The sequence below is a fragment of the Mercenaria mercenaria genome, chromosome 11, assembly GCF_021730395.1.
Source record: "Mercenaria mercenaria strain notata chromosome 11, MADL_Memer_1, whole genome shotgun sequence".
NCBI classification, from domain to species: domain Eukaryota; kingdom Metazoa; phylum Mollusca; class Bivalvia; order Venerida; family Veneridae; genus Mercenaria; species Mercenaria mercenaria.
In genome coordinates, this window is record NC_069371.1 from 52,198,981 (window position 1) to 52,223,963 (window position 24,983).

At 37.4% G+C, this 24,983-nt stretch overlaps 1 protein-coding gene and 1 long non-coding RNA gene across 2 annotated transcripts; one reads left to right on the top strand and one right to left on the bottom strand.

The window, feature by feature from the left end:
* Window positions 1-157: 157 nt before the first annotated feature.
* On the top strand, window positions 158-24,874 carry LOC123531557 (actin-related protein 2/3 complex subunit 2-like). The gene is made up of 10 exons (XM_045312622.2): window positions 158-336; window positions 5,245-5,335; window positions 5,665-5,718; window positions 6,402-6,447; window positions 7,423-7,609; window positions 13,517-13,610; window positions 14,138-14,264; window positions 15,291-15,391; window positions 17,299-17,396; window positions 24,337-24,874. Exons 1-10 carry the CDS (start codon window positions 263-265, stop codon window positions 24,359-24,361), a joined length of 897 nt encoding a protein of 298 aa, XP_045168557.2. The 5' UTR covers window positions 158-262; the 3' UTR covers window positions 24,362-24,874.
* LOC128546586 (uncharacterized) lies at window positions 17,691-18,233 on the bottom strand. The gene is made up of 2 exons (XR_008366041.1): window positions 18,157-18,233; window positions 17,691-17,867 (listed from the first exon to the last, which is right to left on the bottom strand). It is a non-coding gene; the product is annotated as an uncharacterized LOC128546586 (long non-coding RNA).
* Window positions 24,875-24,983: the final 109 nt, after the last annotated feature.

The window sequence follows — 24,983 nt, forward strand, 5'->3', positions numbered from 1 at the left end:
GTTTGGTAGCTCATTAAAAATGTCAGTTTTATATAGGGAATACTATTTATGCTATTGTGACCAGTAGCCAATACAGTGTTCAACCTAATAAGAAGAAAATAGATACGGCACGGTACAGCATTTTTCGACAAACAGAATAGACCAATCAAAACAACGGTTACAATTGATCAAGGGAAGCAACTTTAATTTCCTGTTTCCACACACCCAAATGAATTTTAATTGAATTACTTTAATTTTATACGATAGTTTGCATTATAAAAAGATGATTTTGCTGGAAATTCACAACAGAATTGTTGTTGAAACACTAACCGCCAAGATAAAGAATGCTTTAGAGGGGTAAGGGTGACTTTTGAGGTTAAACCAAGCCGATATTATTCACTTCCGTGTTTTTGTAGTGGCTTAGAAAACCAAGGTCTATTCTAGTATTGCTTGCTTCATTAATATATATTTTGTAGGTATTTAGTTGTACTGTTGTTCAAACTACACATTAATTAAATTAAGCAAAATTACACACCTGTTGTGTTGCACATAATACTATGACTAGTATGAGCTCAGTTTTGTACCACAGGTGCCAGACACATAACCAAATATTTTACTTAATAGACCTATATATGTATATAATAGACTTAAGGTACCCAATGGAACAAAAACAGCATGCTGAACAAACAAGAACACTGCTGCAAGAATCGATCAGATCATGGTTTTCTCTTTGTGGTGGCCACTTGAAGGCATCAATCCAAGCGTTAACACTTTTTATTTCATTAAAATCCCTGAAATAACAAAGAAATGATGAAAAGTTTCACTAAGTACCTCGATTGTCAATATATGTTGTTTTCGACGTCCATTCTGTACATGTATACAAACACGATTTCTGATCGATTCCTACGAAATAAACAAGAAACGGCTAAAACTTCCACATACTTCCAATAAATAAACTCTTTTTCTGTCAATCTGCAAAGTATTATCTGAACAGAAGCCCTCTACAATCATAATTCATCTGAAGAGTACGAAGTTATTTAATTTGAGACAGTTATTGTATCCCCATGTATACTGTTCTGCACTTAATATTATGCTAGGACTTGATTGGTTAAAACCATTGTCATCATTTACCTGTTTCATTATTGACCAATCGTATAACACTATTACTTCGCATCATTTTCCTGTCACTTCAGAATCAAAATGGCAAGCATTACTTGAGCTTTGCTTCCACGGGTGATATTTTCAGATGAATAATGTTTGTAGAGGGCTTCTTTTCAGTTAATACTTCGCAGATTGACAGAAAAAGAGTTCATTTATTGGAAATATGTGGAAGTTTTAGCCGTTTCTTGTTTATTTCATAGGAATCGATCAGAAATCGTGTTTGTATACATGTATAGAATGGACATCGAAAACGACATATATTGACAATCGAGGTACTTAGTGAAACTTTTCATCATTTCTTTGTTATTTGAGGGATTTTAATGAAATAAAAAATGTTAACGCTTGGATTGATGCCTTCAAGTGGCGACCACAAAGAGAAAACCATGATCTGATCGATTCTTGCAGCAGTGTTCTTGTTTGTTAAGCATGCTGTTTTTGTTCCGTTAGGTACCTTAAGTCTATTATATACATATATAGGTCTATTAAGTAAAATATTTGGTTATGTGTCTGGCACCTGTGTTTTGTACCTAGATTTAGCATGACATAATTTGTGCAGTTTGATGTACATGCCATATGATCATGATAGGCTGGTGTTGTATGAATCAAGCCAACCTATATTTTTTAACATAACTTCCATAGAGGGGCGGTGGTGTGGCGAATGAGCAACAATGTCCAATCTATTATTTAACTTTGGTCAATTGGCCAACCATTCACATTTTGATAAACTTGATAAAGACAAGTCCTGGATCCCAGATATTCTACTTGCTGCAAAGAGCATGTCTTTGCGTTACATCTGGGCTCGCTGTATTTGATTTTTGGGCAGGGGTTTTTTTTACGACTGGGGGAAGAGGCCCCAGCCTGTCATTGGGGGAAGAAAACAGCGCGCGACGAGCAGTTTTGGGGGAATTTTTCACTTAGGGGGGAATTTACAATTATGCATAATAAACACTTTAAACTATGTTTTTATTACATATTCTTGCAACTTTTAGCAACTATACACACTGTCACTTAGCAATAGATGGACTTGCACTAATGTTCACCTATCATTGTAACAAGGTGGGTGGGGAGAGTTGAAATGCTCAAATCATTGAATATTTAAAGTCATATGCTTTTATTCACAAAAAATGCTTTAAAATAAGAGTTGCTTTTGCAAGAGTCATCATATTATTATTAAATGCATACTTTTGTTGGCTTTTTATTTCAATTGTACTAGAAAATCTTGTAAGAAAGGATAAAAAAGTCCGAAAAATCACGATCGCGAAAACGTGTGACAAATATGAAAAAAACGAAAGCAAACATTAAAAATTCTTGATAAAATACCCGTTTTAATTTCATCTTTTCACCAGAACTATTCCATACTTATAATATCTGATTACTTAAAACATTTATATTTATTTTGCTCTAGCAAAATACCTCGGCAAAGATAATAAATTTGCGTAACGGCCGACCGGCTTATTTAATCGAATCAAGCACATAAAATAATGACTTTAAATAACAACACATATTACACAATACAGCATAAGCTGTTACCTCTAATTAACAAGAGGTACAAACACGATAATCTGACGCTGCATTGTTTATCAATCATCTATATTACATACTGATGATAACCAACGTGTCAGTCGGCGCGTGGCGTGATTGACATCTGTCAGTAGCTAATTAACATACGACGCTCCGCCTACTGTCATACTTACGCTGGTGTCGACAAACAGTATGAAGTTCACTGGGATTTTGATTGACAAGGGGCAAGCTTTCGAACTCGTTACGCATCAAAGAGTATTACCGCGAGACAAGCAGACGCCCACGGCATATTATGTGCGGGTCAGATACGAGTTTTTATCGATTTTCGCTAGTCAAAACCGGAACCTCGGGTCCAATGAACGCTCTTCTAACATTTTTCTACTATTTCTAAAGGTTTTCACACCCATTGAAAATTGTGAAAGACCGTCTGCAATTGTGAACGGGTCCGATATTCGGTCGGAAAAGCGCTGGGAGTAATCTCCATTGCTTTGTTTAACGATTTCGGAGGGGAAATTTCGGACGTAGGGGAATTTCGACTGCGGTAGGGGAAATCCTTGGCTGTGGGGGAAATCCTCGGCTGGGGGACGAGGCCGATATTCGGCCTCTGCTATAGAATAAAAAAAACCCCTGTTGGGAGAACAACAATGTGCAGTGCTATGTACAGGAAACAGATGTGTCCTGCTTTGAAAACTGATTGATCAGGTTGGCATGATGTCACTTCCGTTGCAACTGATAATGCAAATATTGAGGAGGTGAAAGCAGAACCTAGCGATTCGTATCAATTAAACTATCAGTGTTGGTTGGGATGTTTATTTCAAATTTAGATGAGATCAAGATATTTTGTTCATTTAATTGATTTAATTATCTGCAGTCCCTATGGTATATATTTATTAAGTTTTTGTCAAATTATACCGGAAATTATTGATTTATTAGCATGTCAAAACGGTCTGGAAACAGTGACATGACAGTGTTGTGTATTGTCTTTTTTTTGGCGCTTCAGATAATGTTTTACAAGTTTATTCAACATTTTCTCAGTTATACATTTAATAGTTAACACAAAGGAAAAATACATAATAGATTTTAAAGAAAATATTAGATTTAGTCATGCAAATATGAGCGCAACATGACAAATACAGAACCTACCGAATGCCCTGCCTGCCGCATACACAGATCTACTTATACGGTCATTGTTAAATATCACGTCTGGAACATCCAGCAACATTACAGATCATTGACATATTAATATTGCCCAAAATATAATTTTAAGCAAAGAAAAATGACGAACTCTAGTGAAACATGCAATGCTTTCCAATTACAAATTGGTGTTTTACTTTCACCTCCGCTTGTTGCTACGCAACGCGATATGCTGAAGTGCCCGGATATCTGACCTGATCAGTTACGTTTCACACCTTATTTGTAGAAGACTAGGCTGATAATTTTTTAAATGTCATTGCTGATCATTTGACAAAGTAAAATATATTTGACAAAATTACCTTGCCACTGTCTTAGATTTACTTTAAAATAATTGTAAATGTCTTACTCATGAAATTATGCAAAGAAAATAGAAATATATAGGGGTCCAATAAAAATCACACTTTTATTTTGAAAGCGCTGTGTTAAATTGGATGCAGTAACAAGAAATTAGAATAGACTCCCTTGCCAAAACTTGAAGGTCACATGTACTGGAAACATGAAGGATTAACAGTAAACAAGGACTAGAAAAATGATTTTCTGTTGGAAGTAGAAATAATATTTACAAAGAAAAAGTTTACTAATCGAATAGGAAATAATAGGAACATAGTCTTACTATATTTTTGCTTTATTAATTTATTCCCTTAGTACCACAGAAATACAAATGTAGCATCAAACAGGCTACGTCTTGTGCAAAATAATTTGATATTCAGTTCACACCTAATAATATGTCACATTATGTGGGTATTAGTTCAACTTTATGAGCGTTTGGAGAGGCTTCCCAGAGTATTGTGCATTTTTAAGAGAAAAGTCTGAAGGTCTGTTTAGAGGTACTAGAATTTAGTCTCTCTCTTTTGATACATGTGTAAGCTGGCTCAGAGATGGAATTTTTGAAAAACTAGTGGTTGTAAAAACTAGTTGAAAAAATAATCAGTTTTATCAGACAGTAATTAATTATGATTTATTACTTTTTAGCTCGACTATTCGAAGAATAGGGGAGCTATCCTACTCGCCCCGGCGTCGGCGTGAGCGTCACACAAATGTTAAAGTTTGCGTACCACCCCAAATATTTTCAAAGTCCATTGAGATATTGCTTTCATATTTTGCATACTTGTTTACCATCATGACCCCAGTCTGTAAAAAAAGAGGAGGCAACTCTATCAAGCATTTTGACTGAATTATGGCCCCTTTTCGACTTAGAATATGCATATTGTAATGTTAAAGTATTACTCATTGCTTATATTATACTATCAAGCACTGAGAATAGTCGAGTGCGCTGTCCACTGACAGCTCTTGTTAAAATGACTACTGTTAGTTTTAAAATGACTGTCAGTTACAATTACATTCCAAGGTTATTTATAAGCTAACCTTCATTACATTTTTTTATGACAGGAATAAACCAGACACTGTGGATGTTACTGTAGCTGATTTTGATGGGGTGTTGTTCCATCTATCAAATCCTAATGACAAAAACAAAATTTTGGTAAGATTTACTTTCACGATAACTTTAATGGACATGTATTGAATAAAGTTCAATATTTGTAATTTTTTGGGGAAAAATCTTTTCCTTGTTACAGTTGATATAGGATGATACTTCAGTGCAGATTTTCCCCAATCTCACAGGGCACATGTATCAACATGTATGTCTTCTTGCTGACCATCCTTTAACTTGCTGCCAGAAGGATATTATTTACAGTTACCATAAACTACACATTAAACTTCCGTTGCATTAACATATAAACAAGAAAAACAATTTCTGACTTTATCATATGATATTTGTTGGATTATAAATTTTAATTCTTGTATTCACAGGTGAGCATATCAATGCACTTCTATGCGGACTTACAGAAACATGGTGCAGATGAGGTATTTGATTTTCCTTTGTTGTTTTTTGTCTTAACTCCTTTCTTCAACAGTGTTAACGGTGTTATTTTTTAACTCTGACACATGAACTTTGTTTGGCAATGTACTTTTGATTCATTACTCTTCTTAAATGTAACATTTCGTCCTTCGTCCTGCGTCAACTTGTTTATTTAAACAACGAAACTGCTGGTCATAATTATAACAAACCTAGTCTGAAACATCCTGGCATAGACCTCTATCAGCTTTGTCAAGATGACGCTGCTGAACCCCATTAAGGGGCGGTCAGAGCTTGAAACCACTTCTTCTCATGAAACACTTGCTAGATCTTCACCATGCTTTGGCTTTGTCTGTAGCATCCTCTGTCAAGTTTGTTCGAATGGGTCTGCTTCACCCTTTTTAAGCGGCGTCAAGTCTAAACATAGAAAAATCCTTTCAACAAGTTCTCATGAACATTTGGATAGATCTCCATCAAGTTTACTTTGTGACATCATTGTCTGAAAAATATCACAGTACAGTATGTACTTATAAACCATAACATTTCATTTTGAAACATAGGTCAATTTGCTCTTGAATCATTTATTTCTAAAATCTTACATGTTTACCACTCTCATTTTTGTGTGATATTTTCCCTGTTTTATCATTACGGTGTGACTTTCCCTTCCTGATATATTTAATTTCATTTACAGCTTATCAAAAGAGAATATGCTGGAATGTTAACAGACCCTGAGGAAGGTAAGTCTTTAGTTTTCGATGAGACTTTCTGATTTGAAGGAGAAAACAAAGTGTATACTTACTACTGATGAATGTTTACAAGGTTCTCTTATGACCTGAGAGGTGGGCTGGTGGTCTAGTGGTAACACCCTTGACTGCCAAGGTCTGGGGTTCAAATCCCTGTCAAGGAACTGGAAATTTCTGAGATGATCTTGTATGTCTCCCACCTGACTAAGAGGCATGTACTGGTTCTTCCCAGGAAAGACGGCTTTGCGTGTATCAGTGCTATACAACGGGCATGTTAAAGAACCAGACTGTCTATTCGCAAAGAGCTAGGCTAAGGTAGCCGGACCTGCCTGTATCTCTCTCTGTTCTCTCTGTCTGTTCTGGGGGCTTTATCTCACTCTGTCCCTCTGGTCAGATCGCTCTGTACTAGTAGAGGATGAATTTCGCGCCCTGTGTGGCTGTTTGCTATATGTGAAGTGCCTTTGAAAGTGTTTATCATGAAATGGGTGCTATATAAATCTGATATAATAATAATAAAAAGTAATGCCGGAGAGGGACTCTATGGTTGTTCTTCCTCCATATGAACTGAATTTTGCTGGTGCAATTTAAAACTATGAAACAAGCAGATATCACCTGTTAATTATATGTCATTTGAGAGACTAAAGCTAAAGCATTAATTTGTTGTGCCATGATGCTCTTTGTATGAGTTATATGTTGCTGCAGTCAGTTTGTTTACATGGATGGTGAGAGCAAAGGAAGACTTAGTACATTTAAATAAAGAATGGAATAGACCTCTTTGCTTTCTTTCCTTGATGTGTTAGCCATCAGTCAGGAATCTGAATAATAAGATTGAATTTTTTTTGCTTCTAAAATAGATATCGCATACATTTTTTTTTAGATAAATTGTTTGTATCACCGGTAAGTATTTTATTATACTAGTTTAGTTCAAATTATCTTATGACATTCACTTGCATATGCTTTAATTTTTAGGTTACAATGTCTCGCTTCTGTTTGACCTTGAAAACATTCCGTCAGACTGGGAGGCAAAAGTGGAAAAGGCAGGGCTTCTGAAGAGGAACTGTTTTGCCTCGGTGTTTGAGAAATATTTCGCCTTCCAGCAGGCTGGAGAAGCGGGAAAGGAAAAAGCTGTGATCCACTATAGAGAAGATGAAACCATGTAAGTAGGAATGAGAGATTCACATATAAATTTCAAATTCTTTCAGAACTTGATTTATCTAAGTATAACATGGTAATGTCCAAAGAAGATGGGGTAAATTGTTTTGCTTAGTGTCTATTGGTTGGTCTATTGGTAGACCATTTGGTTTCCAATTATTAAATAGGGAATGCTGAAGAAGCAAAGAAATGTTCACAGGCTGTCCAGCATCTTCTGACAAAAATTTAGGGCAAATTTTAGGGCAATTTCAAACAAAAATTAAGGCTAAATTTAGGAATTTGTTACAATTTCTTAGATATTTTCGGGCTACAGTTAAGAATTTGTACTAAAATTTAGACCTTCTGTCATCCAGTCACAGCAAATAACAGGCTGAACCCATGGAAGTACTGGTCAGTTGTCTATAAACTGGATAAAACTGCTTGCACTGAATAAGTAGACCTTTAATTTAGCATGAAATACTTCCCAAACTCCAATTTTATTTTTAAAGGTGGATAATCAGATTTTGGCCATGTAACGGATTTGTTTGAAACTTTAGCATCTGATCATTTACACTCATTTATGTTCACTTAACACTTAATACAAATTAGATTTTCACTGGAGGTATTTTTAAAATTTCATTTTCCTATCCTGGTTGCCCAACCAAGATAGAGTTATTTTATCATAAGTATAAATTTGATAAACATACTTTGCCTAACGAAATGTATAAATATTAGACATATTGTAATATATTTGTAAAATATTTGCATTAAAAATTATGTATTTAGATGGAATTCATTAGAAACGCAAGTTTGAAAAATTATTATTACCTCCCTTTGCCTATCTTGGTTGCGCAACCAAGATAGATTGGAAATAAATGAATTCAGAAGGTACACACAGCTTTTAAACTTGCATTTTGGTTCAGATTGTTCAATAGTTGATATGTCTATCAAATGCAAATGTAAAACTAGACATTGTATCGAAATAAAAAGAAATACCCAGCTTTTTATTAGCTCACCTGTCACAAAGTGACAAGGTGAGCTTTTGTGATCGCGCGGCGTCCGTCGTCCGTGCGTGCGTGCGTGCGACCGAGCGTCCGTAAACTTTTGCTTGTGACCACTCTGGAGGTCACATTTTTTATGGGATCTTTATGAAAGTTGGTCAGAATGTTCATCTTGATGATATCTAGGTCAAGTTCGAAACTGGGTCACGTGCCGTCAAAAACTAGGTCAGTAGGTCTAAAAATAGAAAAACCTTGTGACCTCTCTAGAAGCCATATATTTCACAAGATCTTCATGAAAATTGGTCAGAATGTTCACCTTGATGATATCTAGGTCAAGTTCGAAACTGGGTCACGTGCCATCAAAAACTAGGTCATTAGGTCTAAAAATAGAAAAACCTTGTGACCTCTCTAGAGGCCATATATTTCACAAGATCTTCATGAAAATTGATCAGAACGTTCACCTTGATGATATCTAGGTCAAGTTCGAAACTGGGTCACGTGCCATCAAAAACTAGGTCAGTAGGTCAAATAATAGAAAAACCTTGTGACCTCTCTAAAGGCCATATTTTTCATGGGATCTGTATAAAAGTTGGTCTGAATGTTCATCTTGATGATATCTAGGTCTAGTTCGAAACTGGGTCACGCGCGGTCAAAAACTAGGTCAGTAGGTCTAAAAATAGAAAAACCTTGTGACCTCTCTAGAGGCCATATATTTCATGAGATCTTCATGAAAATTGGTCAGAATGTTCAGCTTGATTATATCTAAGTCAAGTTCGAAACTGGGTCATGTGCCATCAAAAACTAGGTCAGTAGGTCAAATAATAGAAAAACCTTGTGACCTCTCTAGAGGCCATATTTTTCATGGGATCTGTATGAAAGTTGGTCTGAATGTTCATCTTGATGATATCTAGGTCAAGTTCGAAAGTGGGTCATGTGCTGTCAAAAACTAGGTCAGTAGGTCTTGAAATAGAAAAACCTTGTGACCTCTCTAAAGGCCATATTTTTCATGGGATCTGTATGAAAGTTGGTCTGAATGTTCATCTTGATGATATCTAGGTCAAGTTTGAAACAGGGTCATGTGTGGTCAAAAACTAGGTCAGTAGGTCTAAAAATAGAAAAACCTTGTGACCTCTCTAGAGGCCATACTTATGAATGGATCTCCATAAAAATTGGTCAAAATGTTCATCTTGATGATATCTTGGTCAAGTTCGAAAGTGGGTCACGTGCCATCAGAAAGTAGGTCAGTAGGTCAAATAATGAAAAAACGTTGTGACCTCTCTAGAGGCCATATTTTTCATGGGATCTGTATGAAAGTTTGTCTGAATGTTTATCTTGATGATATCTAGGTCAAGTTTGAAACTGGGTCAACTGCGATCAAAAACTAGGTCAGTAGGTCTTAAAATAGAAAAACCTTGTGACCTCTTTAGAGGCCATACCCTTGAATGGATCTTCATGAAAATTGGTCAGAATGTTCACCTTGATGATATCTAGGTCAAGTTTGAAACTGGGTCACGTGCCTTAAAAACTAGGTCAATAGGTCAAATAATAGAAAAACCTTGTGACCTCTCTAGAGACCATATTTTTCAATGGATCTTCATGAAAATTGGTCAGAATTTTTATCTTGATAATATCTAGGTCAAGGTCAAAACTGGGTCACATGAGCTCAAAAACTAGGTCACTATGTTTAATAATAGAAAAAACGACATCATACTCAAAACTGGATCATGTGGGAAGAGGTGAGCGATTCAGGACCATCATGGTCCTCTTGTATACTTTCATATTAAAGGGGAGTAATTACAAAATTTTATAAAAATAAAAAAATATACATTTCAAATAGGAATCTAACTCTATGTAACCGGTCTTTTTGTTCCTTAAATAATTCTCTACCAGAATATACAAAAAGTAAAAAATGTCATTAAATGTTGTTTAAATGTGATTGACCACCTTTAAACCCCCCCCCCCCCCCCCCCCCCCCCCCCTCAAAAAAACAACAGGAATTTAATAGCGGAAAAGGTTGGGCATTTTTAGGAATTCCTTTGATTTCTAGCTCGACTATTCATAGAATAGTAGAGCTATTGGACTCGCCCATGCGTCGGCGTCCGCATCGGCGTCCGCGTCCCGATTTGGTTAAGTTTTTGTATGTAAGCTGGTATCTCAGCAACCACTTGTGGGAATGGATTGAAACTTCACACACTTATTCACTGTGATAAACTGACCTACATTGCACAGGTTCCATAACTCTGTTGTGCTTTTTTACAAAATTATGCCCCTTTTTCGACTTAGAAATTTTTGGTTAAGGTTTTGTATGTAAGCTGGTATCTCAGTACTTACTAATTGGAATGGATTGAAACTTCACACACTTGTTTACTGTCATGATCTGACATGCAAAAAGCAGGTCCCATAACTCTTTTTTGCTTTTTTTCAAAATTATGCCCCTTTTTCGACTTAGAAATTTTTGGTTAAGGTTTTGTATGTAAGCTGGTATCTCAGTAACCACTTGTGGGAATGGATTGAAACTTCACACACTTATTCACTGTGATAAACTGACTTACATTGCACAGGTTCCATAACTCTATTTTGCTTTTTTACAAAATTATGCCCCTTTTTCGACTTAGAATTTTTTGGTTAAGGTTTTGTATGTAAGCTGGTATCTCAGTACTCACTAACTGGAATGGATTGAAACTTCACACACTTGCTCACTGTCATGATCTGACTTGAAATGCAAAGGGTCAATAACTCAACTTCGCATTTTACAAAATTATGCCCCTTTTTCAACTTAGGAGTTTTTGGTTAAATTCCTATTATGTAAGCTGGTATCTTAGTACCCACTAATGGGAATGGATTGAAACTTCACACACTTGTCCACTGTCATGAGCTGATAAGCACTATGCAGGTTCCATAACCCTTTTTTGCTTTTTTACTAAATTATGTCCCTTTTTCGACTCGTATTCATTCAATCAACAAGGCTGTTGAATAGTCGAGCGTTGCTGTCCTCAGACAGCTCTTGTTTAGCTCACCTGTCACATTGTGACAAGGTGAGCTTTTGTGATCACCCGTCGTCCGTGCGTCAACAATTCCTTGTCTGCACGATAGTGGTTTCATTTATGATTTATTTTAACCAAACTTGCACACAACTTGTATCACCATAAGGTCACGGTTCCTTTCTTGAACTGGCTAGATCCCATTATGGGTTCCAGAGTTATGGCCCCTGAAAGGGCCAAAATTAGCTATTTTGACCTTGTCTGCACAATAGCAGCTTTATTTATGATTTGATTTTTACCAAACTGGCACACAACTTGTATCACCACGAGATCTTGGTTCCTTTCTTGAACTGGCCAGATCCCATTATGGGTTCCAGAGTTATGGCCCCTTAAAGGACCAGAATTAGCTATTTTGACCTTGTCTGCACAATAGCAGCTCCATTTATGATTTGAATTTAACCAAACTTGCACACAACTTGTATCACCATAAAATCTTTGTTCCTTTCTTGAACTGGCGAGATTCCATTATATGTTCCAGAGTGATGGCCCCTGAAAGGGCCAAAATTAGCTATTTTGACTTTGTCTGCACAATAGCAGCTTCATTTATGATTTGAATTTAATCAAACTTGCACAAAACTTGTGTCACCATAAGTTCTCAGTTCCTTTCTTGATCCGGCCAGATCCCACAATGGGTTCCAGAATTATGGCCCCTGAAAGGGCCAAAATTAGCTATTTTGACCTTGTCTGCACAATAGCAGCTTCATTTATGATTTGATTTTAACCAAACTTGCACACAACTTGTATCACCACGAGATCTTGATTCGATTTTTCAACTGGCCAGTTTCCATCATGGGTTCCAGAGTTATGGCCCCTTAAAGGTCCAAAATTGGCTATTTTGGCTTTTGCAGCCATATAGAGACTTCATTTATGGTTTTATTTGATACAAACTTCCAAAATATCTTCAGCAACAATAAATCTTGGATTCCATGACAAGTCAGATCCAATCGTAGGTTCCAGAGTTATTTTATATCTGATTACCTCCCCTGATTGTAATCAAAATGGATTTATATCAGTAAGTACTTATAGGACTTATTTGAAGTTTCATTATTGTTATTAGTTGGGACAGAGACAATCAGGGTAGATAACTATGGACTGGTTTATGTCAAATTACCTCCCTTTATTTCAAATTAAAATGGGTATATCTCCATAACTAATGAAGATACTGATCTGAAATTTCATTATTGTCAACAGATTTATTTGGCAGATCCTTCTTTTGTTCACTTACAATATTTATTTTTTAAATTACTTCCCTTTTACGTTACTATAAATAGCTTATTTTTAGTAACTTTTTTATTATTGACCATAGAGAAAAACCGAGACCACTTTTCTGTGGTACAACATGGATGGTACCTCCAATTTTTAGGTGTATTTTGACATATCTATACCCTGTAAGAATTTTTTTTTCTTTTTGGTTAAATTTCTTCCCTTTGTTGTTCCTGTCCTTTGGACTTTGATATTTTACTGAGGACCTTCTTGGGCCATCATGGCCCTCTTGTTTATATTTTCTAGGAATAGTAGCCATTTTTTTTTTAAAGTAGGAAAAAGTAGGAATTTAAGCGACGCTGGACAGCCTGATGTATATTGTACAGTCTGTAAAGACCACCTTTGAGAGATGAAAAATGTTGACAGAAGGTCTCTTAACACAAGTGCTTAACAGGAAGAGAAAATAGTGTTATTACAAGCAGGTTTTATTGTAGTGGCCTTTGTTTTGGAGGCGGTCTTGAGCGAAGGGATGACTATATTCTACATAGAATTGCTTAAAACATAGTTAATTTACAACAAAATACAGTCATTTTATTCAATTTCAAACTCTTTGAGCAAGTTTTAGATGTAAAAGTCCAAAAGTGGCATTCAAAGGTTCTAATATAATATCTTTTCCCATGTTTTCAGGTACATAGCGGCTCAGAAAGACAGAGTGACGGTTATATTTAGTACAATATTCAAAGATGACGATGATGTTATCATAGGAAAAGTTTTCATGCAAGTAAGTGGTTCAGGTTGTTGACCTCCAATCTTCTTGCCTCTCATCAGCTTGGATTCATGGTTTTATACATATTTTTGGTTGCTTAGGTCAAGGTCATTGTTACTAAAAATAGAAAAGTGGTTTTCTCAATAGGAATGAGGTAAGCAGACCAAACCTGGTTAATAGGTAGCTTCAATTCAGAACATTTTTTTTGTTTCATTTTGGATAGCTTAGCTCAAGGTCATTGTTATTAAGTATAAAAAAAAGGTTTTCAGTAAATAATTTACAATGAGTACTTTCAAAGACTGAAAGCTTCTTCAAAGGTGAAACCTTTGTCCTATTTGGCGGGGAATACCAATTCACTGAATTGCTCGTATTGCAATGAACTAATGGAAAACATGGTTTCTGAAGGTCAAACAAAAATGTATAAAATGATATGACAGTTTGTCCAATATTGGAAACTGAATTCTACTTCCTATTAGAAAAAATATGCAGTAACTGATTGAACTGAAATTGTATGTTGATTAAAAGTATTATTTCTATATCAGGAATTTAAAGAAGGCAGACGGAACTACCAACAGGCACCACAAGTTCTGTTCAGTCACAAGGACCCGCCCACTGAACTACAGGGAATGGATGCTCGTACAGGAGAAAATATAGGCTACATAACATTTGGTAAGATAATGCTAGATCATATTGTATTTAAATACATCTGTTTGTGTTAAGTCACTGATGTTTGCAGAAAGTCTCGTTAGCACCTAGCTTCTAGTAGGCACCTAGGGCAAGAATGGATATGAGATATCACTGATATATGAAAATATTCGGATTAAGCTATAAAAGGTACACATTTTGATATGAAATTTCCGATAGGTTCTGGTACATCAGTGTTACTATTTATGTGTGCATAGGATGTAAATCGCATGCATAAAACCAGGAAAACAAATTATTTTTGAAGTTCAAAATATCACCTACTCCTCCTGACACCCCACATTGCGAATTTGCTATTCTTGTTATGGCATGTTTTCACTAGAATTTTATTTGCAACATATATCTTTATGTGAAACACAGTACTTGTATAGAAAGCTAAAAAAAGACCTTGCTATATTTGCGGCTAGTGTGTATTTCAAATTTATGGTCTGCAAAAATGTGGTCGAAAAGAAGCCATGATCATTTGATAAAAATAAAGAAACAGGAATAAAATAAGCTTGTGAGTTTTTTGATTCCAGCTGTCTTAATCAATAATACAGTGAAACACTTGATTGTTCAGAGGTCACAGTGTGATGAGAAAAAATGCTCAAGTTATGCAGGTGTCAAATCAAGTGATTCAAACAAAACAAATACTTAAAATATGATTATAAAAGAACAACATGAATGGCGTTATTGAGCCATTGATGCACAAAAAGTAGTGTTTCACTGTATTTGTTACAGTTTATCTTCTTTACCCAATAGTGACCATTGAACCATACCTTTCAATATTATTTCTTGTTAGATAGATCTATATTATAATGTACTTTTTATGTAGTTCAGTAAACACATCACAGATTCTTTATAATGAAATACAACAGTGAATTTAGTTTGCAAATTTTTGGTTGTTACCACACTAAGTTATCACTCCAACACTGCGATAATAATGTAACAATTTCTGGATTTTTTTTCTACAGTATTACTGCATGTATTTCAACTTAAAAGTACTATTTTCAGTGTTATTTCCCCGACACACTGCTGCTGCCATTAAAGACAACACGATTAACCTGATACACACGCTCAGAGATTATCTCCATTATCATATCAAATGTTCTAAGGTAAGGAATAGATGTTACGCAGTATTCAGTTTGTGATGAGCCTCCCTGGCTGAGTTGTTTAGGTCACAGACTAAGAGTCACTTACCTTTCACCTCTGTAGGTAAAAACATTGCTCGGGCTGTAAAAGTCTACCTATGAGGAAGCAGTTTAGATGGCCAACAGAAGGTTGGTATTTCTACAGTGTGGCCACCCATTGCCTGAAATGATTCTCAGAGGGACACCCGATGTTTTCTTCTATCATTAAAAGCTGGAAAATCACCATAAAACCCAAGTCGTGTTGGTGGCACATAAAACTCAAAAAGCAAAGTTGGATAATTTTTCACTAAGTTTTTGTACTAGATATTTTTAGCTCGACTATTCGAAGAATAAGTAGAGCTATCCTACTCAAGTCGGCGTCGGCGTCACACCTTGGTTAAGTTTTTCGTACCAGTCCACATTTTGACAAAGTCTTTTGAGATAAAGCTTTGAAACTTTCAACACTTGTTTACCATCATCATGGCCAGTTATAAGCAAGAGCACATAACTCCATCAGGGATTTTGGCTGAATTATGGCCCCTTTTGACTTAGAAATCATGGTTAAGTTTTTCGTACCAGTTCATATTTTGACAAAGTCTTTTAAGATAAAGCTTTGAAACTTTCAACACTTGTTAACCATCATCATGGCCAGTTATAGGCAAGAGCACATAACTCCATCAAGGATTTTGGCTGAATTATGGCCCTTTTTGACTTAGAAATCATGGTTAAGTTTTTCGTACCAGTTCATATTTTGACAAAGTCTTTTAAGATAAAGCTTTGACACTTTCAACACTTATTTACCATCACCATGGCCAGTTACAGGCAAGAGTACATAACTCCATCAGGGATTTTGGCTGAATTATGGCCCCTTTCGACTTAGAAATCTTGGTTAATATTTCGTACCAGTTCATATTTTGACCAAGTCTTTTGAGATAAAGCTTTGAAACTTTCAACACCTGTTAACCATCACCATGTCCAGTTATAGGCAAGAGTACATAACACCATCAAGGATTTTGGCTGAATTGTGGCCCCTTTTGACTCAGAAATCTTGGTTAAGTTTTTGTACCACTTTATATTTTTTGTAAAGTGTTTGACATATGGCTTTGAAACTTTTATCACTTGTTTAGTATAATAGTCTCTATCTGTAGGAAAGAGAAAATAACTCTGTCATCTCTTTTGGCTGAATTATGGCCCTTTTTGGACTTTGAAATTGGTTCTGTTTTCATACAAGTCCATGTTTTGTCAAAACTATTTGACATATGGCTTTTAAACTTTGAACACTTGTTTATCATTATGATTTCCATCTGTAGGCAAGAGTACATAACTATTTTGACTGAATTATGGCCTTTTTTGGACTTTGAAATTGCCTCATATATTGCCATTTAGTGCAAGACTTATCAAAATCATAGTAATACAGGAACATTGTTTGTCTAATCTATTTATTTCTTTTGTCTGAATATCCGTGGAAATATTTTGACCCCATTCTTCAATCAATTCTTCGAATAGTCGAGCGCGCTGTCATCAGACAGCTCTTGTTTTGTCAGTGCTTCATTTAATTGGACAAGAATATTGACAGTAAATGTATGATAGCTATGGTGATTTTCTTGGAGGGTTATTGTCTATTGATTATTTTGGTAATCTGTGACATGCAAAACCTCAAGTGTAACTGTAAAGATTTTCAGTAAACCATTTCATTTTCACATTCTTATCTGTTCCCTTAGAAAAACTTCTTACCAATATACAATGCAGGAATCAACATCAAGTTTTGTGAGAAAAAAAAATTCTGTTTTAAATGTTTTATTTTTCTCTAAACCAGAATTATGCTGTATCTACACAAAAGTGGAATAAAGTTTTAGCTTTTATGTAAAAAAGTATTTGAATATGTTTTACAGGCATATATTCATACAAGAATGAGGGCAAAGACCTCTGAGTTTCTACGTGTACTAAACCGAGCCAGACCCGAACAAGAAAAGGAAAAGAAAACTATCAGGTTCATTGATCCTTTCTATATCACTACCTCAGTTTTCCAGTTGAAATATGTTAACCGTGCAGTTTATTGTTACTTTTTTTTTTATGCCCCCGAAGGGAGGCATATTACTTTTCAACTGTCCGTCCCATTAGTTCGTTCGTTTGTTCGTTCTTCACAATGTTAACTTTTTGCATGAAGGCACTTTACTCGCGAACCACTGCACCCAGGACCTTCAAACTTCACGTGCTGATAGTACTTATTGAGTACACCTCCCCTACTGACTTTGGGGTCACCAGATCAAAGGTCAAGGTCACAGGGGCCAACGTTAACTTTTTGCATGAAGGCACTTTACTCGCGGACCACTGCACCCAGGACCTTCAAACTTCACATGCTGATAGTACTTATTGAGTTCACCACCCCTACTGACTTTGGGGTCACCAGGTCAAAGGTCAAGGTCACAGGGGCCAACGTTAACTTTTTGCATGAAGGCACCTTACTCGCGGACCACTGCACCCAGGACTTTCAAACTTCACGTGCTGGTAGTACTTATTGAGTACACCACCCCTACTGACTTTGGGGTCACCAGGTCAAAGGTCAAGGTCACAGGGACCAACGTTAACTTTTTGCATGAAGGCACTTTAGTCGCGAACCACTGCACCCAGGACCTTCAAACTTCACATGCTGATAGTACTTACTGAGTACACCACTCTTACTGACGTTGGGGTCACCAGGTCAAAGGTCAAGTCACGGGGACCAAAGTTAACATTTTGCATGAAGGCACTTTACTCGCGAACCACTTCACCCAGGACCTTCAAACTTTACATGCTGATAGTACTTTATAAGTACACCAACCCTACTGACTTTTGGATCACCAGGTCAAAGGTCAAGGTCACAGGGGCCAAAGTTAACTTTTTGCATGAAGGCACTTTACATGCGAACCACTTCACCCAGGACTTTCAAACTTCACATGCTGATAGTACTTATTGAGTACACCACTCTTACTGACTTTGGGGTCACCAGGTCAAAGGTCAAGGTCACGGGGACCAACATTAACTTTTTGCATGAAGGCACTTTACTCGCGGACCACTGCACCCAGGACTTTCAAACTTCACATGCTGGTAGTACTTATTGAGTATACCACCCCTACTGACTTTGGGATCACCAGGTCAAAGGTCAAGGTCACAGGGGCCAATGTTAACTTTTTGCATGAAGGCACTTTACTCGCGGACCACTGCACCCAGGACTTTCAAACTTCACGTGCTGGTAGTTCTTATTGAGTACACCACCCCTACTGACTTTGGGGTCACCAGGTCAAAGGTCAAGGTCACAGGGGCCAACGTTAACTTTTTGCTTGAAGGCACTTTACTCGCGGACCACTGCACCCAGGACTTCCAAACTTCACGTGTTAGTAGTACTTATTGAGTATACCACCCCTACTGACTTTGGGGTCACCAGGTCAAAGGTCAAGGTCACAGGGGCCAACGTTAACTTTTTGCATGAAGGCACTTTACTCGTGGACCACTGCACCCAGGACTTTCAAACTTCACGTGCTGGTAGTACTTATTGAGTACACCACCCCTACTGACTTTGGGGTCACCAGGTCAAAGGTCAAGGTCACAGGGGCCAACGTTAACTTTTTGCATGAAGGCACTTTACTCGCGAACCACTGCACCCAGGACCTTCAAACTTCACATGCTGATAGTACTTACTGAGTACACCACTCTTATTGACTTTGGGGTCACCAGGTCAAAGGTCAAGGTCACGGGGACCAAAGTTAACTTTTTGCATGAAGGCACTTTACTCGCGAACCACTTCACCAGGACCTTCAAACTTACATGCTGATAGTACTTATTAGTACACCAACCTACTGACTTTGGGTCACCAGTCAAGGTAAGTCAAGGGGCCAATGTTAACTTTTTGCATGAAGGCACTTTACTGCGAACCACTGCACCCAGGACTTTCAAACTTCACTGCTGATAGAACTTATTGAGTACACCACTCGTACTGACTTTGGGGGCACCAGGTCAAAGGTCAAGGTCACGGGGGCCAACATTAACTTTTAGCATGAAGGCACTTTACTCGCGGACCACTGCACCCAGGACTTTCAAACTTCACGTGCTAGTAGTACTTATTGAGTACACCACCCCTACTGACTTTGGGGTCACCAGGTCAAAGGTCAAGGTCACGGGGCAAGTTAACTTTTTGCATGAAGGCACTTTACTCGCGGACCACTGCACCAGGACTTCAACTTCAGTGCTGGTAGTACTTTTATAACACCACCCTACTGACTTTGGGGTCACCAGGTCAAAGGTCAGGTCACGGGCCAAGTTAACTTTTGCATGAAGGCACTTTACTCGCGAACCACTGCACCCGACTTCAAACTTCACATGCTGATAGTACTTATTGAGTACACACCCCTACTGTCTTTGGGGTCACAGTCAAAGGCAAGGTCAAGGGGCCACGTTAACTTTTTGCATGAAGGCACTTTACTCGGACCACTGCACCCAGGACTTTCAAACTTCACGTTCTGGTAGTACTTATTGAGTATACCACCCTACTGACTTTGGGGTCACCAGGTCAAAGGTCAGGTCCAGGGCCAATGTTAACTTTTGCATGAAGGCACTTTACTCGCGGACCACTGCACCAGGACTTTCAAACTTCACTTTCTGTAGTACTTATTGAGTACACACCCCTACTGACTTTGGGGTCACCAGGTCAAAGGTCAAGGTCACAGGGGCCAACGTTAACTTTTTGCATGAAGGCACTTTACTCGCGAACCACTGCACCCAGGACCTTCAAACTTCACATGCTGATAGTACTTATTCAGTACACCACTCTTACTGACTTTGGGGTCACCAGGTCAAAGGTCAAATCACGGGGACCAAAGTTAACTTTTTGCATGAAGGCACTTTACTCGCGAACCACTTCGCCCAGGACCTTCAAACTTTACATGCTGATAGTACTTTATAAGTACACCAACCCTACTGACTTTGGGATCACCAGGTCAAAGGTCAAGGTCACAGGGGCCAAAGTTAACTTTTTGCATGAAGGCACTTAACATGCGAACCACTGCACCCTTGACCTTCAAACTTCACATGCTGATAGTACTTATTGAGTACACCACTCGTACTGACTTTGGGGTCACCAGGTCAAAGGTCAAGGTCAGGGGGACCAACATTAACTTTTTGCATGAAGGCACTTTACTCGTGAACCACTTCACCCAGGACTTTCAAACTTCACGTTCTGGTAGTACTTATTGAGTATACCACCCCTACTGACTTTGGGGTCACCAGGTCAAAGGTCAGGGTCACGGGCCAACGTTAACTTTTGCATGAAGGCACTTTACTCGCGAACCACTGCACTCAGGACCTTCAAACTTCACATGCTGATAGTACTTATTGAGTACACCACCCCTACTGTCTTTGGGGTCACCAGATCAAAGGGCAAGGTCACAGGGGCCAACGTTAACTTTTTGCATGAAGGCACTTTACTCGCGGACCACTGCACCCAGGACTTTCAAACTTCACGTTCTGGTAGTACTTATTGAGTATACCACCCCTACTGACTTTGGGGTCACCAGGTCAAAGGTCAAGGTCACAGGGGCCAATGTTAACTTTTTGCATGAAGGCACTTTACTCGCGGACCACTGCACCCAGGACTTTCAAACTTCACGTGCTGGTAGTTCTTATTGAGTACACCACCCCTACTGACTTTGGGGTCACCAGGTCAAGGTCACAGGGGCCAACGTTAACTTTTTGCATGAAGGCACTTTACTCGCGAACCACTGCACCCAGGACCTTCAAACTTCACATGCTGATAGTACTTATTCAGTACACCACTCTTACTGACTTTGGGGTCACCAGGTCAAAGGTCAAGGTGACGGGGATCAAAGTTAACTTTTTGCATGAAGGCACTTTACTCACGAACCACTTCGCCCAGGACCTTCAAACTTTACATGCTGATAGTACTTTATAAGTACACCAACCCTACTGACTTTGGGATCACCAGGTCAAAGGTCAAGGTCACAGGGGCCAAAGTTAACTTTTTGCATGAAGGCACTTAACATGCGAACCACTGCACCCTTGACCTTCAAACTTCACATGCTGATAGTACTTATTGAGTACACCACTCGTACTGACTTTGGGGTCACCAGGTCAAAGGTCAAGGTCACAGCGACCAACATTAACTTTTTGCATGAAGGCACTTTACTCGGGAACCACTTCACCCAGGACCTTCAGACTTTACATGCTGATAGTACTTTATGAGTACACGAACCCTACTGACTTTAGGGTCACCAGGTCAAAGGTCAAGGTCACAGGGGCCAAAGTTAACTTTTTGCATGAAGGCACTTTACTTGCGAACCACTTCACCCAGGACCTTCAAACTTTACATGCTGATAGTACTTTATGAGAACACCAACCCTACTGACTTTGGGGTCACTAGGTCAAAGGTCAAGGAGCTGCGGGGGCATTTGTCACCATTAGTGACAGCTCTTGTTAATTTGACATGACTGTATTTATCATGGACGTGAAACAAGCATGATTTGAACCCATGTCTAGATACCTTGCTCAAATAACTGCCTTTTGAAAGCTGTTCGCCTTTTTTGTTATAGAAAGGTGGATTTTTAATATGTCACCGAGGAAAATATGCAGCCAGAGTGGGATTTGAGCACAGGGCCTTGAAAAAAATACTGCTGATGCTGTACAGAGTGGCTTGTAATTTTTTCTCCCATATTGTACAATTGAAGTTCTATAGTGACACGCTTTGATGCATATGCAAACATGCATTTGTAAAAAATGTATTGTGCTTAAACTTAGAACATTGCAATAAATGAATTTGACATTCACATTCAAAAAGCATTTGTTAAACCTTAATCTGAAGGTTAAAATGTGTAGATCAACATGTAATAAACAATTTGGACAATTTTCAGCAGACGCTGATAGGTTCGGAGGTTTTATACACATAGATGTTTACATGTATACAAGTATTGATATTACTTTAATTTTTACATACATGATACTTGTGATCATCAAAATTTGTAAAGGGCTTAAAAAATCTGTGTGCACTATCAATAGATATTCCATACGGTTTAAACAACTTTAAGTTCTGCTTGCATTTTGTTAGAATGTGCCCTTTGAATTCAGTAGAGCAGTGTACACAACATCATGGTCTGCTTGTAGTTTGTTTGGGCCTGCCCTTAGAGTTCAGTAGAGCTGTATACACAATACTAGATTTAGTTTGTTGGAACCAGCCCATAGAGTTCAGTAGAGCAGCATTTGTTTGAACTCTTCTTTTTAATTCAGTAGAGCTCTATACCCAAGATTCTGTTGGTAGTTTGTTTGGGCCTGCCCTTTGAATTCAGAGGAACTCTTGAATGATCTGTTGGCATGTTGAGTGCTTTCTTTAATAATTACAGTGAAACACCGCTTGCTCGAGCATCGATGACTTGAGCACCCGGGCTCGCTCGAGCAATTCATGTGGTCCCAGCCGATTTCCTTCTATTTTCTATGTGGAATTATCATGGCTGGGTGGAGCATCGATAACTCGATCGCTCGAGCATGACACCTGGTCCCTTTGTATTAATTTACTCTTTGTTGCTTACGGCAAACTCGAGCAGAGATGTCAAAAATTTCACACTTTCGGTGGTCAGAATGTATCGGTATATCTAAATTTTTCGCACATGGTGAGAGTTGCATGGTCTATACCCTGGCTATCTTAAATTTTTGTTTGTCAGTATATTTGATCTAATAATGAGATTAATTGTTGATGAAAGGTGGAAGAAAAAATTTATTGATCAAAATTGTTATTAATTATTACTTTTTTCTGCGGGATCGAGAAGATAATTATGAGATCTTAATATTTTAATCAACCGTTGATAGCATGCAAATAAAGGAAATAAGATAGCTTTTCATAAAATTGAGACGATAATTATGAGATCTTAATTTGGAGAAGAAAATTGCGAATTGGATTATAGTATTTCAAAAAAAAAAAAAAAATGAAATAAAATTTCTTAGCTGTTTCTTCACATGTGCCATAAATAACATTTGTAATACGTTTAATGAAAATGTCACGAGTGTGTTATCATTACGCATCACAGTTTCCTCTGCAAATGGTCTCGATGACAATTGGTAAAACAAACTTCAATTTTCTTCGTATGTTGGTCAATGTTTGGGTCGCTCGAACCCATGGATAACTCGAGCATTTTGCTCATCCCCTTGCGACCTCGAGCGAGTGGTGTTTCACTGTATTTCAAAACTTCATTTGCCATCCCAAAGTCATGTTGGAAAGATATTATTAACTTCTGAAGAAAAAGCCTTTACTTTAAAACCTAGGAAACACCACTTTATTAAATTGAAATACTGGTGATAAGGGCCTTTAAGGTTAATGTAATTTGAAAGTATAACTGTCAATATTACCAAACATCGCAACCTCTTTAGTAAGAATCTGCTACTTCTGATGACCTGTTTGGAGCATTATTTACTTGTCTTGACCAATTTGCTGAATATATTTCCAACTTGTTCTGACCAGTTTGGTATATATTTCCTACTTGTTCTGACCAATTTGGTATATATTTCCTACTTGTTCCGACCAATATGGTATATATTTTCTACTTGTTCAGACCAATTTGGTATATATTTACTACTTGTTCAGACCAATTTGGCATATATTTCCTACTTGTTCCGACCAATTTGGTATTTATTTCCTACTTGCTCTGACCAATTTGGTATTTATTTCCTACTTGCTCTGACCAATTTGGTATTTATTTCCTACTTGTGCCGACCAATTTGGTATTTATATTTCCTACTTGTTCCGACCAATTTGGTAAATATATATGTTTTGAAGGGCAGTGGTTTTAACTCATTTGAAATTTGAAAATGACAACTTACTCGGGGTAAGGTAACCGAACACATGACATGAACCTTAAATGGAACAAACCTATTCTTACTATGTATAATTTCAGTGGAAAGACATTCAGGATGTCCTAGAGCCAGGATGATAAAGTTACAGAGAGAATATTGTGTGGATCTGTACCAGCAACAAGAACAAAAAATAATGTGTATTTAACATTGGAACACCTTACCAGTACAATTGATTTGTATGCTTTCTTTGAATGGTAGCTGGATTTGAAGTCCAGTTTTCTATAAAACTGTGCAGAATTGTTAAAGAACTGTTCTGTGATAAACTTTTTGTGTAGATTAGACTTTGGGATTGGATTAGATTTGTTAACAAAAACGACCTTATTTCATGCAGATACATAAAATATACCGTATATAAAATTCTCAAATGGTGAAATATTAGAAATTTTAGTTGCAACAAATCAGTTGCAGTGCTAATGCTTTTATAACTCAGTGCTATGATTTCAGAAAGACCAACAGCAAGTTTCCATTGCAATAATCTACGGTTTTTCTTATTTGTATCAATGCTTTGTTAACCATACTGATTGTTGAATTGTACATTACTATCATAATCATGTATCTATTAAACATTTACAAAAATAAGATCAGTCTTGTTGTGTACTTTAGTTACATTTAGTGTGTTTCATTTCAGTAAGTTAGTGTCCTTGGAAAACTTGGGAAAAGTTGGAAATGACTACCAAATAGTTATTGT